Source organism: Lagopus leucura, unplaced genomic scaffold, assembly GCF_019238085.1.
Source record: "Lagopus leucura isolate 7727_CA_CO unplaced genomic scaffold, USGS_WTPT01 Super-Scaffold_1, whole genome shotgun sequence".
Lineage (NCBI taxonomy): Eukaryota > Metazoa > Chordata > Aves > Galliformes > Phasianidae > Lagopus > Lagopus leucura.
Window position 1 is genome coordinate 13310608 of NW_024962250.1, and position 13846 is coordinate 13324453.

At 32.2% G+C, this 13846-nt stretch overlaps 1 protein-coding gene across 4 annotated transcripts in view; it reads right to left on the reverse strand.

The window, feature by feature from the left end:
• RYR3 (ryanodine receptor 3) overlaps positions 1–13846 on the reverse strand; it is a 189206-nt gene that overhangs the window by 56903 nt on the left and 118457 nt on the right. For all 4 annotated transcript variants that reach the window (XM_042883222.1, XM_042883045.1, XM_042883138.1 and 1 more), the window contains exons 51-60: positions 13651–13814; positions 13152–13230; positions 11606–11695; positions 9929–10078; positions 8543–8605; positions 5224–5299; positions 4944–5067; positions 3367–3482; positions 3010–3077; positions 2068–2189 (exon numbers count right to left, since the gene is read on the reverse strand). In XM_042883222.1, the coding sequence (XP_042739156.1) occupies positions 2068–2189; positions 3010–3077; positions 3367–3482; positions 4944–5067; positions 5224–5299; positions 8543–8605; positions 9929–10078; positions 11606–11695; positions 13152–13230; positions 13651–13814 (1052 nt within the window). The remainder of the gene's footprint in view (positions 1–2067; positions 2190–3009; positions 3078–3366; positions 3483–4943; positions 5068–5223; positions 5300–8542; positions 8606–9928; positions 10079–11605; positions 11696–13151; positions 13231–13650; positions 13815–13846) is intronic.

The window sequence follows — 13846 nt, forward strand, 5'->3', positions numbered from 1 at the left end:
GGGGCAAAACTTTTTTGTAACCAAATCTGTAGTGTTAGTCTACTTGCTAAATAGCCCTGTTTCATAATATCTGATATACAAATTCACCTTAGGGAAGTTTTAGGTCCAGAAAACTATTCTTTATCCTATAAAGTTGGCTTAAATTTTGCTGAAATAAAACTTCTGAAAAGAGTTTATAACAGCAGATTTTTTTTTCATATACTGTTTACAAGATGAACTAATTAACAAGTATTCTGATGAGAAAATATCTAATTGTAAATAAAGATACAGAGGTTTTGATCAACAAGTCACAAGAAAACAGTTTATCTGGATTTGATATAAGTGAAGGACAAAACTCTGAAACTACTGTTTCTCAGTAACTTGCTCCCCAGTATACTCTTCAGCTTCAAATTTTTCCTTAAGAAAAAGATTTTTACCCAACTGGTAATTCAGTTATTCGTATTGATTTGATTTTATGTCATTTCAAGCTAGAAAACAAGCCATGAGCATGAGAAAAAATAAGTAAAGTGCATACGCACATGTCAGTGTTTATGAAGCATACATGACAAAGCTAGTAATAAAAGTCATGAAAAAAATATAAAACTACATTAATTTTCTTTTAACTGTACAGTAAAAGAATCAAGAGACATAACCCAAGTAATGAGGATAAGACTCATTAAAAAGCTGTTTTATTCCCTGCGAACTAGATACGAGCAATTTAAATTTTACCATTCCATTCTGAGTTCACAACCTAAAAGTTCCCTTAATAGATTTTCTATTCCTGTGTATTATTTGGTATTTAATATTTATTTCACTGCTAGTGGAATATCAGTTGCATCACAACTGAAAGCAAGGGTTCATGAAAACAGATAAGTTTGGGACATGATGTTAACATCATGGACAGCTGCTATTAGAAGTAACATTGTACTGTGAGAAAGATTTAAATGATTTTATAAATATTGATTTTTTTCCTCAAATTCTTATCATCATTCTGCCTATACTGAAGAAAACACTTGCATTAAATGGCATGTTTTATATTCCTAGTCACGTCTGTGCTGTAGTCTGGCTATGACAGCTATGACAGCTGTTATCTTCTGAACATTCTTTCACACAAGATGACTTCATTTTGCAAGGCTGTTAACATTTCAATGTGTAAAACTTCAAGTCTGTAACCTACTTCTGAAGCTCACATGCAGAAAATGCATACTGTACCCTTTTACATATTATCATCATTCTTGTTAAAAGTTTATTTACAACCATACATATGAACGTGCAAACAATTTTAGTCATTTTTCCCACTCCTTCCTCAATTATAGATCTACAACACACTTAGATAAGTTTGAATTATTTACATTCTTTTAGGAAAATAATCTAATTTATTGTATCAAAACTTCATGTCCTCTGTTTAGCAACTGAACTGAAAATAGACAAGCTTCTATGTTTTTGAGCCCATGTCAAACCAAAGAACACTGGATAACGCTACAAGGAACAAGTAATAACATGGTCCATAGCAATATGAAATGATTCGTTATCTTCAGCCTACAATGAAGTCAATACAAGGAAGATAATGCTAGTAGAGTTGCTTAGTAGGCTGTGGGCTATGGCATTAACAAGATTGTTACCATCCATAAAGACACGTTGTCATCACACAACCTAAGACAATAGAGAGATATTCAGTGCTATCTATTTTAAACAAGAATACTTGTTAAAAAACATGTAACTTCATAATGCATAAAATTTTTTAAGTAATTGAATATTTACCATTGTTTCTAAAGGAATACTAAAAGAATAAAAAAAGCTTCATTGCAAGTGGAAGTGATGGAAATTATGCAGAAACTTAATTTTATTTATATATAATTAATAATACACGTAATTAATAAATTGTAATATGTAATTTAATTCTTCAGACATATATTAGATAATAGTAAAATAAGGAATGCTATTCAATATCTGCTATTCTGCTAAAAAATTATATCTGAGGGAAGTGAGATTTTGAACCATCCATAAAGCAAGCTATATGAACTATCCTTTTAAAGTTTTTGCTGTTTAGATAGAGCCCTCCTATGTGTATCTTAATCTTCTACTTACCTTGCTACCATTTCCTTTTCCTTATTTGATGCATATCCACTGCTACTGAGTGTTTTTGTTGGAGAAGACAGGAAGTACAAGCAGTGATTTGTAAAGTACTGATCAACTAATGGTAAAAGAACCTAGGAAACAGAGATACAAAATGTAGTTTTTGCAAGAACACAGAATGATAACCGTAGCAACAATTACCTGATTGGGGAAAGTTAATGCAAAGTATTTTAGAAACTCTGTAATGGTTGTACTTTCTCATTTCAGAGACAGAGTCATATAAATTAAAATCTAAAGTATTACAATTTTAATTAAAAGTTACATAAATATTACTTAGTGTAACACAGATCTATTTTGGATCTAATACTACAGTGTTACTCTTTTCTCATTCAACACTGATAAACATCAGTGAAGAAGAATTTTCCTCTCCACTGTTCACATAATTCCCCAGATATAAAAGGAGAGGGCTTTTTTTTTTTTAAGCTCCTAAATAATCCTAAAAATCTGATTACTGACAGCATTTATCTTAGTATATTTACAACACAAATATGTAAGAAATAACTAAGCAATAATTAGACAATACTATGACTTTAGTGACTTTAGTGTATACTAAGTAAAAAAAATCTGAAATTATTTATACATTCAGCGTTTTTCATTTCATCTAATAAACTAGCTGCTTTTAACTTCTATGTTTCTTCTCAGATATAATCTTTTCCAACAATTATTATGAAATATTTTGAAATATTCTGAAATGCTTGAACCCAGCAAAGATGTTGAAATCTTTCTGAACACGTTTGGAAATATCTTTGACAACATACCATTCACTGCTTACCAGGAAAAAAAAAATGGGAAAGATATATTTCTGTTATCTGAAAAGCAGTCTTAGATTACAGAATTCCACATTCTGTACAATAGAGTGTATATCTACATTACTTGAAATACTAAATCACTTACTTTGGCAAAGAATTTTATTTCTTGGTCATGTGGAGATTTTTCAGTTTTTCCACTGGTAACAATGGCTTCTGCAAGGATACAATAAAGCCACGAATAAGAAGCAGTCTAATAACAAAAACCACAACAGCTCTTTGATATAACTTTACATACTTAGTTTTTAATGAATGCGATCAAAACAGCAGAAACCACTCTGTTAATTACTGGCTAAGATGTCCAAGAACTCAATCTACAAATTAACAGACAGAATTACACTTTCTTGAAGGCAATAAAACCAGTAGTCACTACAAATTTAGACATAGCAACTAAAATATTTAAATATCAACTTGAATTATTTTCAAAATAAAGTTGGCAACTTACCCAAATGTGCAATGAACTCTTGAGCAGAGTCAACATATTTTAAAATTTTCTTCAGAAACTTAAAGGCAAACCTCTTTTCCATGGATGAAGCATCCAAGTCCATGTCATTCCGACCCCTATATTAGAAAGTATTAAGATAAATTGCATTGATAAAGATTATAGTATGAACTATCATAGTATTATGAAGCATTCCATTCCTTATAATCTTCTACATATGGTAAATTTTCATTAATGACATAAAATGACCTCCCAGGGCTACTCTTCCTTATCAATTGTATAGCAAGAACCATTAAAATCAGTGCACGTTTTTCTAAGAGATTTGTTAGCTGTGGATATATATATCTAAAATATAAGCGTTTTAACATAAGAACTTTGGAGAGATGTTGCTGCACAAATGAAAACATGGTACATTTCAATCTAACAAAGCAATGCACTGGTAACCTCATTTCTGCTACTGGCAGTTTAAAATGCCAAATGCTTGGGATGTCTGCAACTACAGCTTAAAAAAAACCAGCCTACTGACCACATTTTATTTCAACTTTTCACTGTCACAATTTGTTTTTAATGAAAAAAACTGAAGTCAAAATGGCTTAAATTTTTGAATGAGAACATAAGTGACAAATTGCTACCTTAGTCAAAGTTTCTGAAAAAAATTCAGCAATACGTGATAATTTCTGGGGAAGCATATAATGTTCATTCCCTGAGATAGATTCATTACTTCAATCATGACTGGTGAGTGCAAGATTGAAAAGAAATAAAAGTATTTGTGCTTAGCTGTGCCTAGTTTTACAATATCAGTTTTTCCTGTAGCTACAAATGAAACCTACCTCAATGGAGTTCTAACATTCTTTAGGATCACAGAAAAATATAATTATGAAGAAACTTCTGAAAGCCACCTAACTTACAAAAAAAATTTGCTCATAAATACATTGTAGATTAAAAAAATGCTTAATGCCAGCAAAATTGTAATTTTGCATGTGCTGAGTTATTTTTATGTATTATAAATAAGTGCTAGTTATGGTACAGTAAATTAAAATTATATTATCAAAAAATCAAAAATACAGCACATTAATAAACTATTTTTATTTTGACAGAATAAGCCCCCATAGGCTAGAGTACTTTCAGGTAATAACATTTAGTGTTCTATTTGAACAAGTTAAGGAGCAAGTGCCAACAAAACTGCCACTCTGTCTTACTTCAGGGAACTCAGAACGTTTTTCTTAAGAACCATGTTAATGTAGGCATTTTCTTACAGTATCAGACCTCAGATTTATTTTCCCATAATCAGACTAACAGCTGCTAGTTGCTAATTTAGAAGTTTTGAATAATCTATTTGTTGAATAATAATAGTATTGCATGTTGTATTTACTGTGATCACGGACTTATTAAAAGGGTTACCTGTCTTCACTATTTCAGATGGGTCTTTCTGAACATAAAAGTAACAAGGACTGTGATGTACAGAAGATGTGTCAAACAGTAATTATGTTAATACCTAACAGAATGCAGTGAGATAAGAAAAATTATCATTGTTCGTGCACTGAATGCAAGCAAATAGTTCAGGAAAATAAGAATGTTACCGAGATATGATTATGCCATTCACTTGAAGAAATTTAAACAGCTCTTGTGCCTTTTCACGGTCCCGTGATTTCTCCTTTGCTGTCAGTGTGTCATAAGGTACCAATAAAGGATGACTGCCCCCACCTGTGGTGAGTAGAGAGAACTGTAAGGTTTTTTTCCCTAAGGTTTATCTTTCTTCAAATACAGACATTGTTCAATTTTGATTGTTTTACAGTCTTCTTTCAGACTTCTCCTGCCTCATTTTGTCTTTTCTGCGTGATTCATAGGATTCTGACTTACCTTTGCTTTCCAACTCCATTTTCTTCTTTTTGGCCCATATATTATGGTAGTTTTCTGCCATTACCTCAACCATTCCCTACATTGCCATCAGGAAAAAGAAGATGATGCAAAATTAAAAAATTATAATTAAATCTGTAAATTCACTTAAGTCAACAGTCTTGAGTATAGTCTACACTCTTTGGTAAAGGAACATCACCCCATAGTCCATTTGGCTGACTTGGTCCATGCATTCAAGAACTGACCTCACTAAAGTGGGGAACAAAAACCCACAGATGCTTTCAAATAAAGCAGTGGAAGGCTAAATTAATAATAATTATTATAATTATTACCTTATTCTAGCTTTTAAGTGGCTTTAGTCATAAACTAGTTTTTATTAAGCTAGGAACTGTAATGTATTAAATGAAAGGAGAGTAAGTATTTGCTAACCGTGTGACACCTAAGAGTTGAAATAGCATAAAAGAATCTATTCTGAAGGTAGGAATTCGCCATCAGTCCTCCCCAAAAACTATTTGCAATGACAATGGGAAGACAGTATACAGAGAACAGAAAGTTAAATCTTTCTGCACAGATGATGACACTAAAGTAAATAAAAGCATCTTTTTCAGGAAATACAGACTCTTTGCACACAAATACTCTAGCAGGCTCTTTAGTAGTATTAGTCTTGAGTCTATTCATATAAATACTGAAGTAGTGTTACAGCTACTTACGGACAGCAATAATGACAAGAGCAACAATTTATCATATAGACAATGCTTGGTAGCATCACAGTCCATCAGACATATGAAATGACTTTTTATATAACATATGAAATAAGGGAGAGTCAATGAAAAAATCTGAAAGTTAACAAAGTGATATGAAGTACATTTCATTTGTCTCAGTACAAACAGAGAAACAATAAATTACATGATAATATTAAACACTGGTGTTTCCTAAGCAAGTTGGGAATTACTACATTAATTAAGAAAAATAAATGGTGAAGAAATCAAAACATAAGACAACAGAACCTCAAATAAAACTTCTACTCATAAGGATCAGGCTGTAGACCATATTCTAGAGCTAATGTTCTATAGAGCCAGGATGGAAAATAACAACCTGCATGTCTAGATGAGTACTATGACATCTGTGTCAACTACAGTTATTAATAAATTAACCAAAAAGTCAAGATCTGCTGGAGGAAGATCTGAATCAAGGACCCAGACTCAAGATAAAGATAGAAGGAACATATTCAAGAAAGATAGCATTTGTTTTGTAAGTGTGTGTTAAGAGTGTATGTAATTCACACTAATTAAAATTTTACTGCCTTGCAAAGAAAGGTAAAAAACAGAACTAAGACTAAGCAATATGGAGCCTTTATAAAAACACACTTCTAGTATATTTTGACAGTGATAACAAAGGTAGGAAAAGAACCAGAAGAACAGGTAATCACAGGAAAATAAATAAATAATCAAAGAACGACATAATTCCTAGAATATCAGCAGGGAAGACTGCATCAAGACAAGAATTTTTTGGAAAACTAGTTCTGGGTTTTGGCTTGAAAATTACCGATAATGGTGTGTCAGTACAGCATAGGAACTGGTTTGTATGCTGGTCACACTAAGATTCAAGAAGAGTGTCAAAGATTTATTGTAAATAGTGAAAAGAAAAAGAAATATAAGAAATTTCAAAGCAATATTCTGATAAACTGAAGTAGTAAGTCTTGAGTGCTGTGTGAAACAAAAACAACAGTGAAATTGTACTATTATAAACTGCAAAAGTATTAATTCCCTTTCTGAGGAAAGGGAATTCTCATCCATGAGACCATACAAGAATAGGGAAATGGAAATCCCTTCTTACAAAAGAAAGCTAAAAGAGTTATAAGGAGTTAAGACTTCTAGCAAAACAGATGTTGAAAGAGGGCATCAAAGAGACAAAAGGTGAAAGTAACCATCTTTAGCTTGTTGCACATGTATGTCTACAATACACGGATAATGAATACATTCAAGCTAGCAAGCTTCCGAACAAATAGAACTCTGAAAAAGTATATAATAATGAGGAAAAGAAGAGGGAAATATCAAGTTGTAGTACGAAATGATTTATACTAATTGAAGTAATATATTGCCATGAAAACATAAAGAGAAATAGGCTAAGAAAAAGAGGAACTCATACAGTGGTTTCACTTTTCACTTGGAAACACTTACTGCAGGAAAAAAAGCAGAAAGAGGGCTAGCATTGAAGAAAGAATGCTCTAGATGTCCCTATTCGTTACAGAGTAGTTGTATTAGATAACCTTTAAGGGTCCCTTCTAACTCAAACAATTCTATGATTCTGTGAATATGGGCAGATGACTAAAATTAGACAGCAACAGTACATATAGTCAAGAACAAAGAAAGTCTTACTGTAGAAGACAGAAACTCTGACATTCAACTTTCTGAAGACAGTTCTGCTACAGGTGCTGATCACTGTGACTTGGAAACAAGAGAGCGCTGAGAGAATAACTTCAGTGAAATGGAGAGTTAAAATAAACAGAATGAAGAAAACAACCAAGAAAATAGACAGCTCTGAGATTGTTAACTAAGATGATGAAATTAACCCTAGAATGAGCTTAGGAAAAAATAGAGACTAAATGTAAAATCATAAAGTAAGAGAATATGCAAGTTTGAAGAAAGACAGACAGTATAAATAGATATCTATTATATATCTGTATATAATTTATATATATCTAATATCTAATCTATATATATCTATTATATCTAGACAATAATTAGATATCTCTTTATTCTTCAAAAGATTTAGAAAAATAAAGGTGGGAAAGAGGATGAAAGAGAAGAGTTTCAAAGTGTATAAAATAAAAGAAGACTAACATACCAAAGGGCACCTTAAAAGTATGTATTTGTAGGGTTCAATTAAGGAGAAGCAAACAAAAACCCAGAACACCTAAGCAAAAGCAGTCTCATTTTATAGCTTTCTTTCTTTCAATGAAGCTATCTGGAATAAATAATATGAATTCTTTCTGTCAGGTTTTTCATCGTATGAACAGCAAAGGAAGCATCTTTGCATAACATTGGGAGTATCAGTTCAAAGTAAGCACAGCACAGGTTAAATATATATAAAAGCTGTTTAGAATCCCTTCCCTAGCTTTATGATAACTCTTCTAGGATCTCAGGAAGCAACACTGAGATAAAGAATAGAAATCTGTTTTTGAAATTGTAAATATGGCAAGCACCTTACTACAACAGTGAACCACAGCTGAAGTCACATATACACTCATAAAACTTGGTGAATTTCAACTCATCAATGAAATGTCTTTCCAACACAAAACATCCAAAACACAAATACAAACCTGAAGTTCCCTAGAAAGTACCACATTAGTGAGATCAAGTGGTGCTGGGCTATATCCATTTCCCTGAGGGAAAAGAAAAATAATTATTTTCAAATAAGAAGTTTTTCAGGTATATGTGTGTGTGTATATAACTACAATGTCTGTTGTTGACCTAATCAGAGTGACACAATTCACATTTTTTAAAAATTCTTTTAGAAATTGTGTTCATCTTTTGTCTGACAATGTGCTGAAGACACACAGGAAAATTAACAATATATTTGTTGATATGGAAATGAGAAGGATGCAGATATTTAGATGTCTTTTTGTTGGGAAGAGATGAAAGCCTGCTTTTAAAAAGTATGCTTCTCAGACTAAGAGGAGACTAATTATGAGACACTGAATGGATTTTCAAAACATGACAGAATAGTGTGACAACTTCAATGAGCCATATACTAAAGGCACCACTGTGAAAAGTGAAAATAAGATAGTGTCTATGGGAATGTACAGACTAAGAAAATGATGCAATAGATTTATGCAGTCTTAGAATGTTTCTATTGTGAATGCTCCAATGCAACAAACCTACTCATGAGACTAAATGTGAAGTCACATACAAATCAATAATTTCAAACAAATTAAAGATTTTGAAATCCTGTACTGAATCACACCATGCATTTTGTTCATGTTTGTTTGAAAACATTTTTTCAATTTATTCATGTATTTTGGTACTATTGAGGCATCATATGAACTTCTAGAAACATAACAGAATCCATGGTATGGTTTGGTATGACATACTAACACACATTTTCTGTTAGCCACACATTTCTGTTGCTCATCACAGTTTTAAACAGCTTTCTTTATCCTCCAAGATACAGATAAACTTAATGGCAGTTTCAGTATGTTAGCACAAATAACTACAAATGAAAAAAATAGTCTATATCATATCAAAACACTGTACAATTACCTGAGAAATATGCAAGTAGATTTAACAAAAAGTATTATTATATGACCAATCTTATTATCTATCCGATTATAATCTTGACAAAAGTCAATTTTGGATTATTCTGTTTGATAAACATTTTTTTTATTATTTTTAACAATCATTAAAAAAAAAAGAATTAAATACTCTGCTATGTATTCTTTGAATGACTATACAAAAACTCTTTCCAGAAGATTTGGTCTCTGAACATTATTGCATTTTAAAAGTTGGATTTTTTTTCAATCCCCTCCGTAGTGTTAAAGCTTTTTTATTATTATTATTATTATTATTATTATTGAGACAAGATTTCCAGACATGGAACTCTAACATTGTAAGTTACATTCCATTAAAAAAGAATCTAAAACAAATGTTATGTATAATCTCTTAGTAAGTTAACAAGCAATCCTTTTTCATTCTGAATTCCACCCTACCTGGCTAGACTGAGATATGCTGCGGAGCTTTTCATTTTCACGCTGTTGTAACGTTGCTTCTCCCCCTTCCTTGGTCCTCTCGAGGCTCCACCCGATGGCCAACATGGTTTTCAGTGATTCTCTCACAGGCCAACGATAAATTTCTTTTTCCTTAGAAAAAAATAATTTTCTTTATTCAGCAGGTAGTGAAAACTCAATAAAAGCAGGCTGTCCTTCACTACAAACTCTTACACTCTACAATAGCTGAAGAAATTTCTATATTATACCTTCAGACAGGTTATGATTGACATGAGAAAAAAGCTTTAAAGTAGTCACAGTTTTTTTTTGTTTTTTTTTTGGATGGGACATATGTTTATTAAAAACTATCATATCTCAAGTGATTTGCTCTAAAGCAGTTAGTGAGTTTGTACCTGGAAACCAATTAATTAGTTTCTACAGCCCAAAATAATTTAAAAATATTGATGGCAGTATGTGTATTAAATTAGCTGAGCGATAGTATATATTTGAATATAAAAGCATGAGGCTTTTTTTTTTTTTATGTTCCTATATTTATATCTAGTTATGAATGCAGAATATTACTAATACATACACTCTTCATACAAAAACAGCCATCAGTAAAAAAATTAGGAAAGAGTCTGTAATTTATCAGACCTTCGAAAAGTAAAGATGCTAAGTAACAAATTTGAAAAGTTGTGGAAAAGAAAATTGAGTGCATCATATAAAGACTTTTCAAATTAACCTAATAAAAATACTTCAGCTCTTCCTATAAATCAGAATTTTTGTGATACTTACTTAACATGACAAGGAAAGACAATTTTAGAAATGGTTCTAAGCTTTTAACCTAAGATCATTTCAAATATTCTCTTTAAATACTCTTTTTAAATGGCTTCAATAAGTATTCACTTATTATAACATATATATATATATAAAACTTATAACAATTCTTTAGCTCCTCTCTGAAGATTTCACAGTAACTTATAAACCTTGTGAAATTAAAATTCTTGATTTTGTGATCTCAGTTTTCTGAATGGAAAAAGAGTTGTCAAGTGGGACAAATGTAAATGACTTATCTGAGTCACCCAATGAATGACTGCAAAAATATGTAACAGAATGCAAGTTCAGTTCTGTGTTTTGATGACTTGAAGACATTTGTGCCTACTTAAGAAACTCAAATAAAAGACCATTTAAAAATTTTTGAATGTTTCTTCTCCAACTTCTGTAGCTACTCTGGAGGAGTAGCATCTCCTCCAATTTCTTTAAAATTTTATACTATACTTCCTGAAAACTGAATTGTCTTCAGATATGTTAGATTACACTTTAGCCTAGACCACAGAAATTACTGCTAGTGATTTTCTCACCCACAACACCCTAAAAACTCCATGCTATCAATGTCTTTAGTACAAATTATCTCAGGCCTATGAAAACATCCTAATGAAAGCATATAATGCATGCAGGGCTCTATACCTGGCTACCTATGTCTGTAACTATGTATTTCTCTATATGTAGATTTCTATGTGTGGATCTATATAATCAGTGTGACATATGGATATTACTGTTTTTAACCATAGGAATTATAGTTTGAATCTCCTTTTATATTATATATTTGAAACAGAATTTTAAAAGTACAATACACAAATCAAGTTACTTTCCATTAATATAGATGAAGTATTCTATTACCTTCTCAGTTAAAGTTTTGAAAGGTCTTATTAATGGATGAGTCTTTGTATTTTCATCCAGTGAAACACCGTATTTCCACCCATTATTAGTCTGAAAAAAAAATATATACTGAAATGAGAGCAGGACAGAAGAATAAATGCAAATTTGCAAGTTTACTTTCTTGTACTGAACTGCTGATCTACACTAATAGCTGCACTGTGCCAGAAATTTGTAGTAAACAATATGCATGCACCTGAACAGAAGAAAACATTCTTTTGCACAGACCCACACAATAGCAGAATTGGTATTTCTATATATCTGTTCAGTGCAACTGCCACAATGAGAAGAGGTGTCACCACTACAAGCAGGGGTCAAAATGGCAGTCCATGCAGTGGCAACGTGTGTATTCCCATTGAAGAAAAAGTTGAAGACGCAGCCCTCACCATGTGAAGCGATAGTGATTATCTTTTGGAATAGCAAAGACACGATTCTTCTAGACTTCCTTGAACTCAGATAAACCATCAACTCTGACTGCTACATCACAAAGCTCACTAAGCTGAAGGCTCAAACTTCCAGAGTCAGTCCAGAGAAGACAACAACTTTTCTCTTCAGTACTGCCAGGCTCCAAAAGAGTTTGAAGATTGTGGAGTACATTGCCAGACGTGGCTTTATTATCCAACCACATCCACTGTACAGTCTAGATTTAGTGCCCTTCTAACTTCCATCTGTTCTTGTTGATGGAAGATGGACTGAGTGGGCAACATTTTCCTAGCAACTACATTTTCATAGCAGCTGCGAAACATGGGTCACGTTTGCTGGTGCAGATTATGAGCTCGGCATGCAGGCTCTTGTTCATTGCTGGCAAAAATGCATAGCTAATGGTGGTGACTGTGTTGAAAAAAAGTGTTTTGTAGCTGAGAATTTTATTAGACAGTGTTAACGTGCTCTTTGTATCTATTTTACTTTCCATAGAAATAAATAGGAGGCATTACTTTCTACAGACTGTCATTTATTGCTCTATACCTCTTTTGAAGTGAAACAGAGGACACAGGAGCAGAGAAGTTTGAAAATTATAGGCCACAATAATCTTAAAGTTAGGAAACAATACATAACATAACAATCTTAAAGTTAGGAAAGAAAAGCTCTAACTATATATCCCGAAGTAGTAAAAGACATTTGACTTCCCGGATACTTTGCCATATCACAGATTTGCTGCAATAAAATTGAATCTCTGACATTAAAAGAATATCATTATTAAAGCAACGTCAAGGTAAGGAACACAAATTCTTAGTATAAAAAATAGAAACAGAACAAATTAATCACCCCTTATCAGACCCTATCAAGTTTTGTCCTAATAAATTCAGGCCACTTTGAAAAAATGGTAAGCATCAACATACTTTCTTGAGGAAAAGATTTCATACAAATATCCCAAAAGAAATATGTGGGAATTAATCTGAACAAGTTCCTATCATTTAACTATTCTTTTTTTTTTTTTTTTCCACCAATCATTCCAGATATTACTTCGTAGTCCTCTTCTGACAGTTGCCAGCGTTAAAATAAATCCTACCTTATCAAAAGCCCATTTATCATGAGAATGCTCAGCATATTTGCTGACAATATACTCCAGCTTTTCAGGAAGTACAAGGCTGTAAACAAAGGAGAGTTTGGTCATTCAACTGTACCTTACTGTAGTCTAATTTATGATAAATATTTAGTATAATTAAAATGCTACATTCTCAGATGAAGGACAATATTAGTATGGACATTTTAGGCTGCATAATTACAGGTGATGCAGGGGCTTGATTTTAACAGCAATAATCAATTAATAATAATCAGTTACTGAATACAAAAGTATTAGAACACTATATTTTAAGAAGCAGAAGAATTACTTAAAAGGCCATTTTTCTATCAGTGGTAGCGTTACTATGAGTACTATCATTACTGTGAGTAGTATCATTAAAATTCAATTACCAGCCAACTTTATGTGCAGAGGAGAAACAAGTGTTAAAAAGGAATAGTATAAAAATATATAAGGAAAGGAAATCGTGATGAATTGCATAACTCACTTTGCTGTGTTGACAGGTTTGGGATCAAAATTTCCTTCTGGATCCACTGAGATCTGCTTTTCCAATGTTGATCTAATTCGTGTATCTAAATAATCAGGAGGCAAAGCCCCAGCTATAGCACTTAGACAGGGCAAGGCCATTCTAAAGAGCTCTGGATCATACTTCTGCAGGAGAGATAGGAACTGGTTGGAAAACC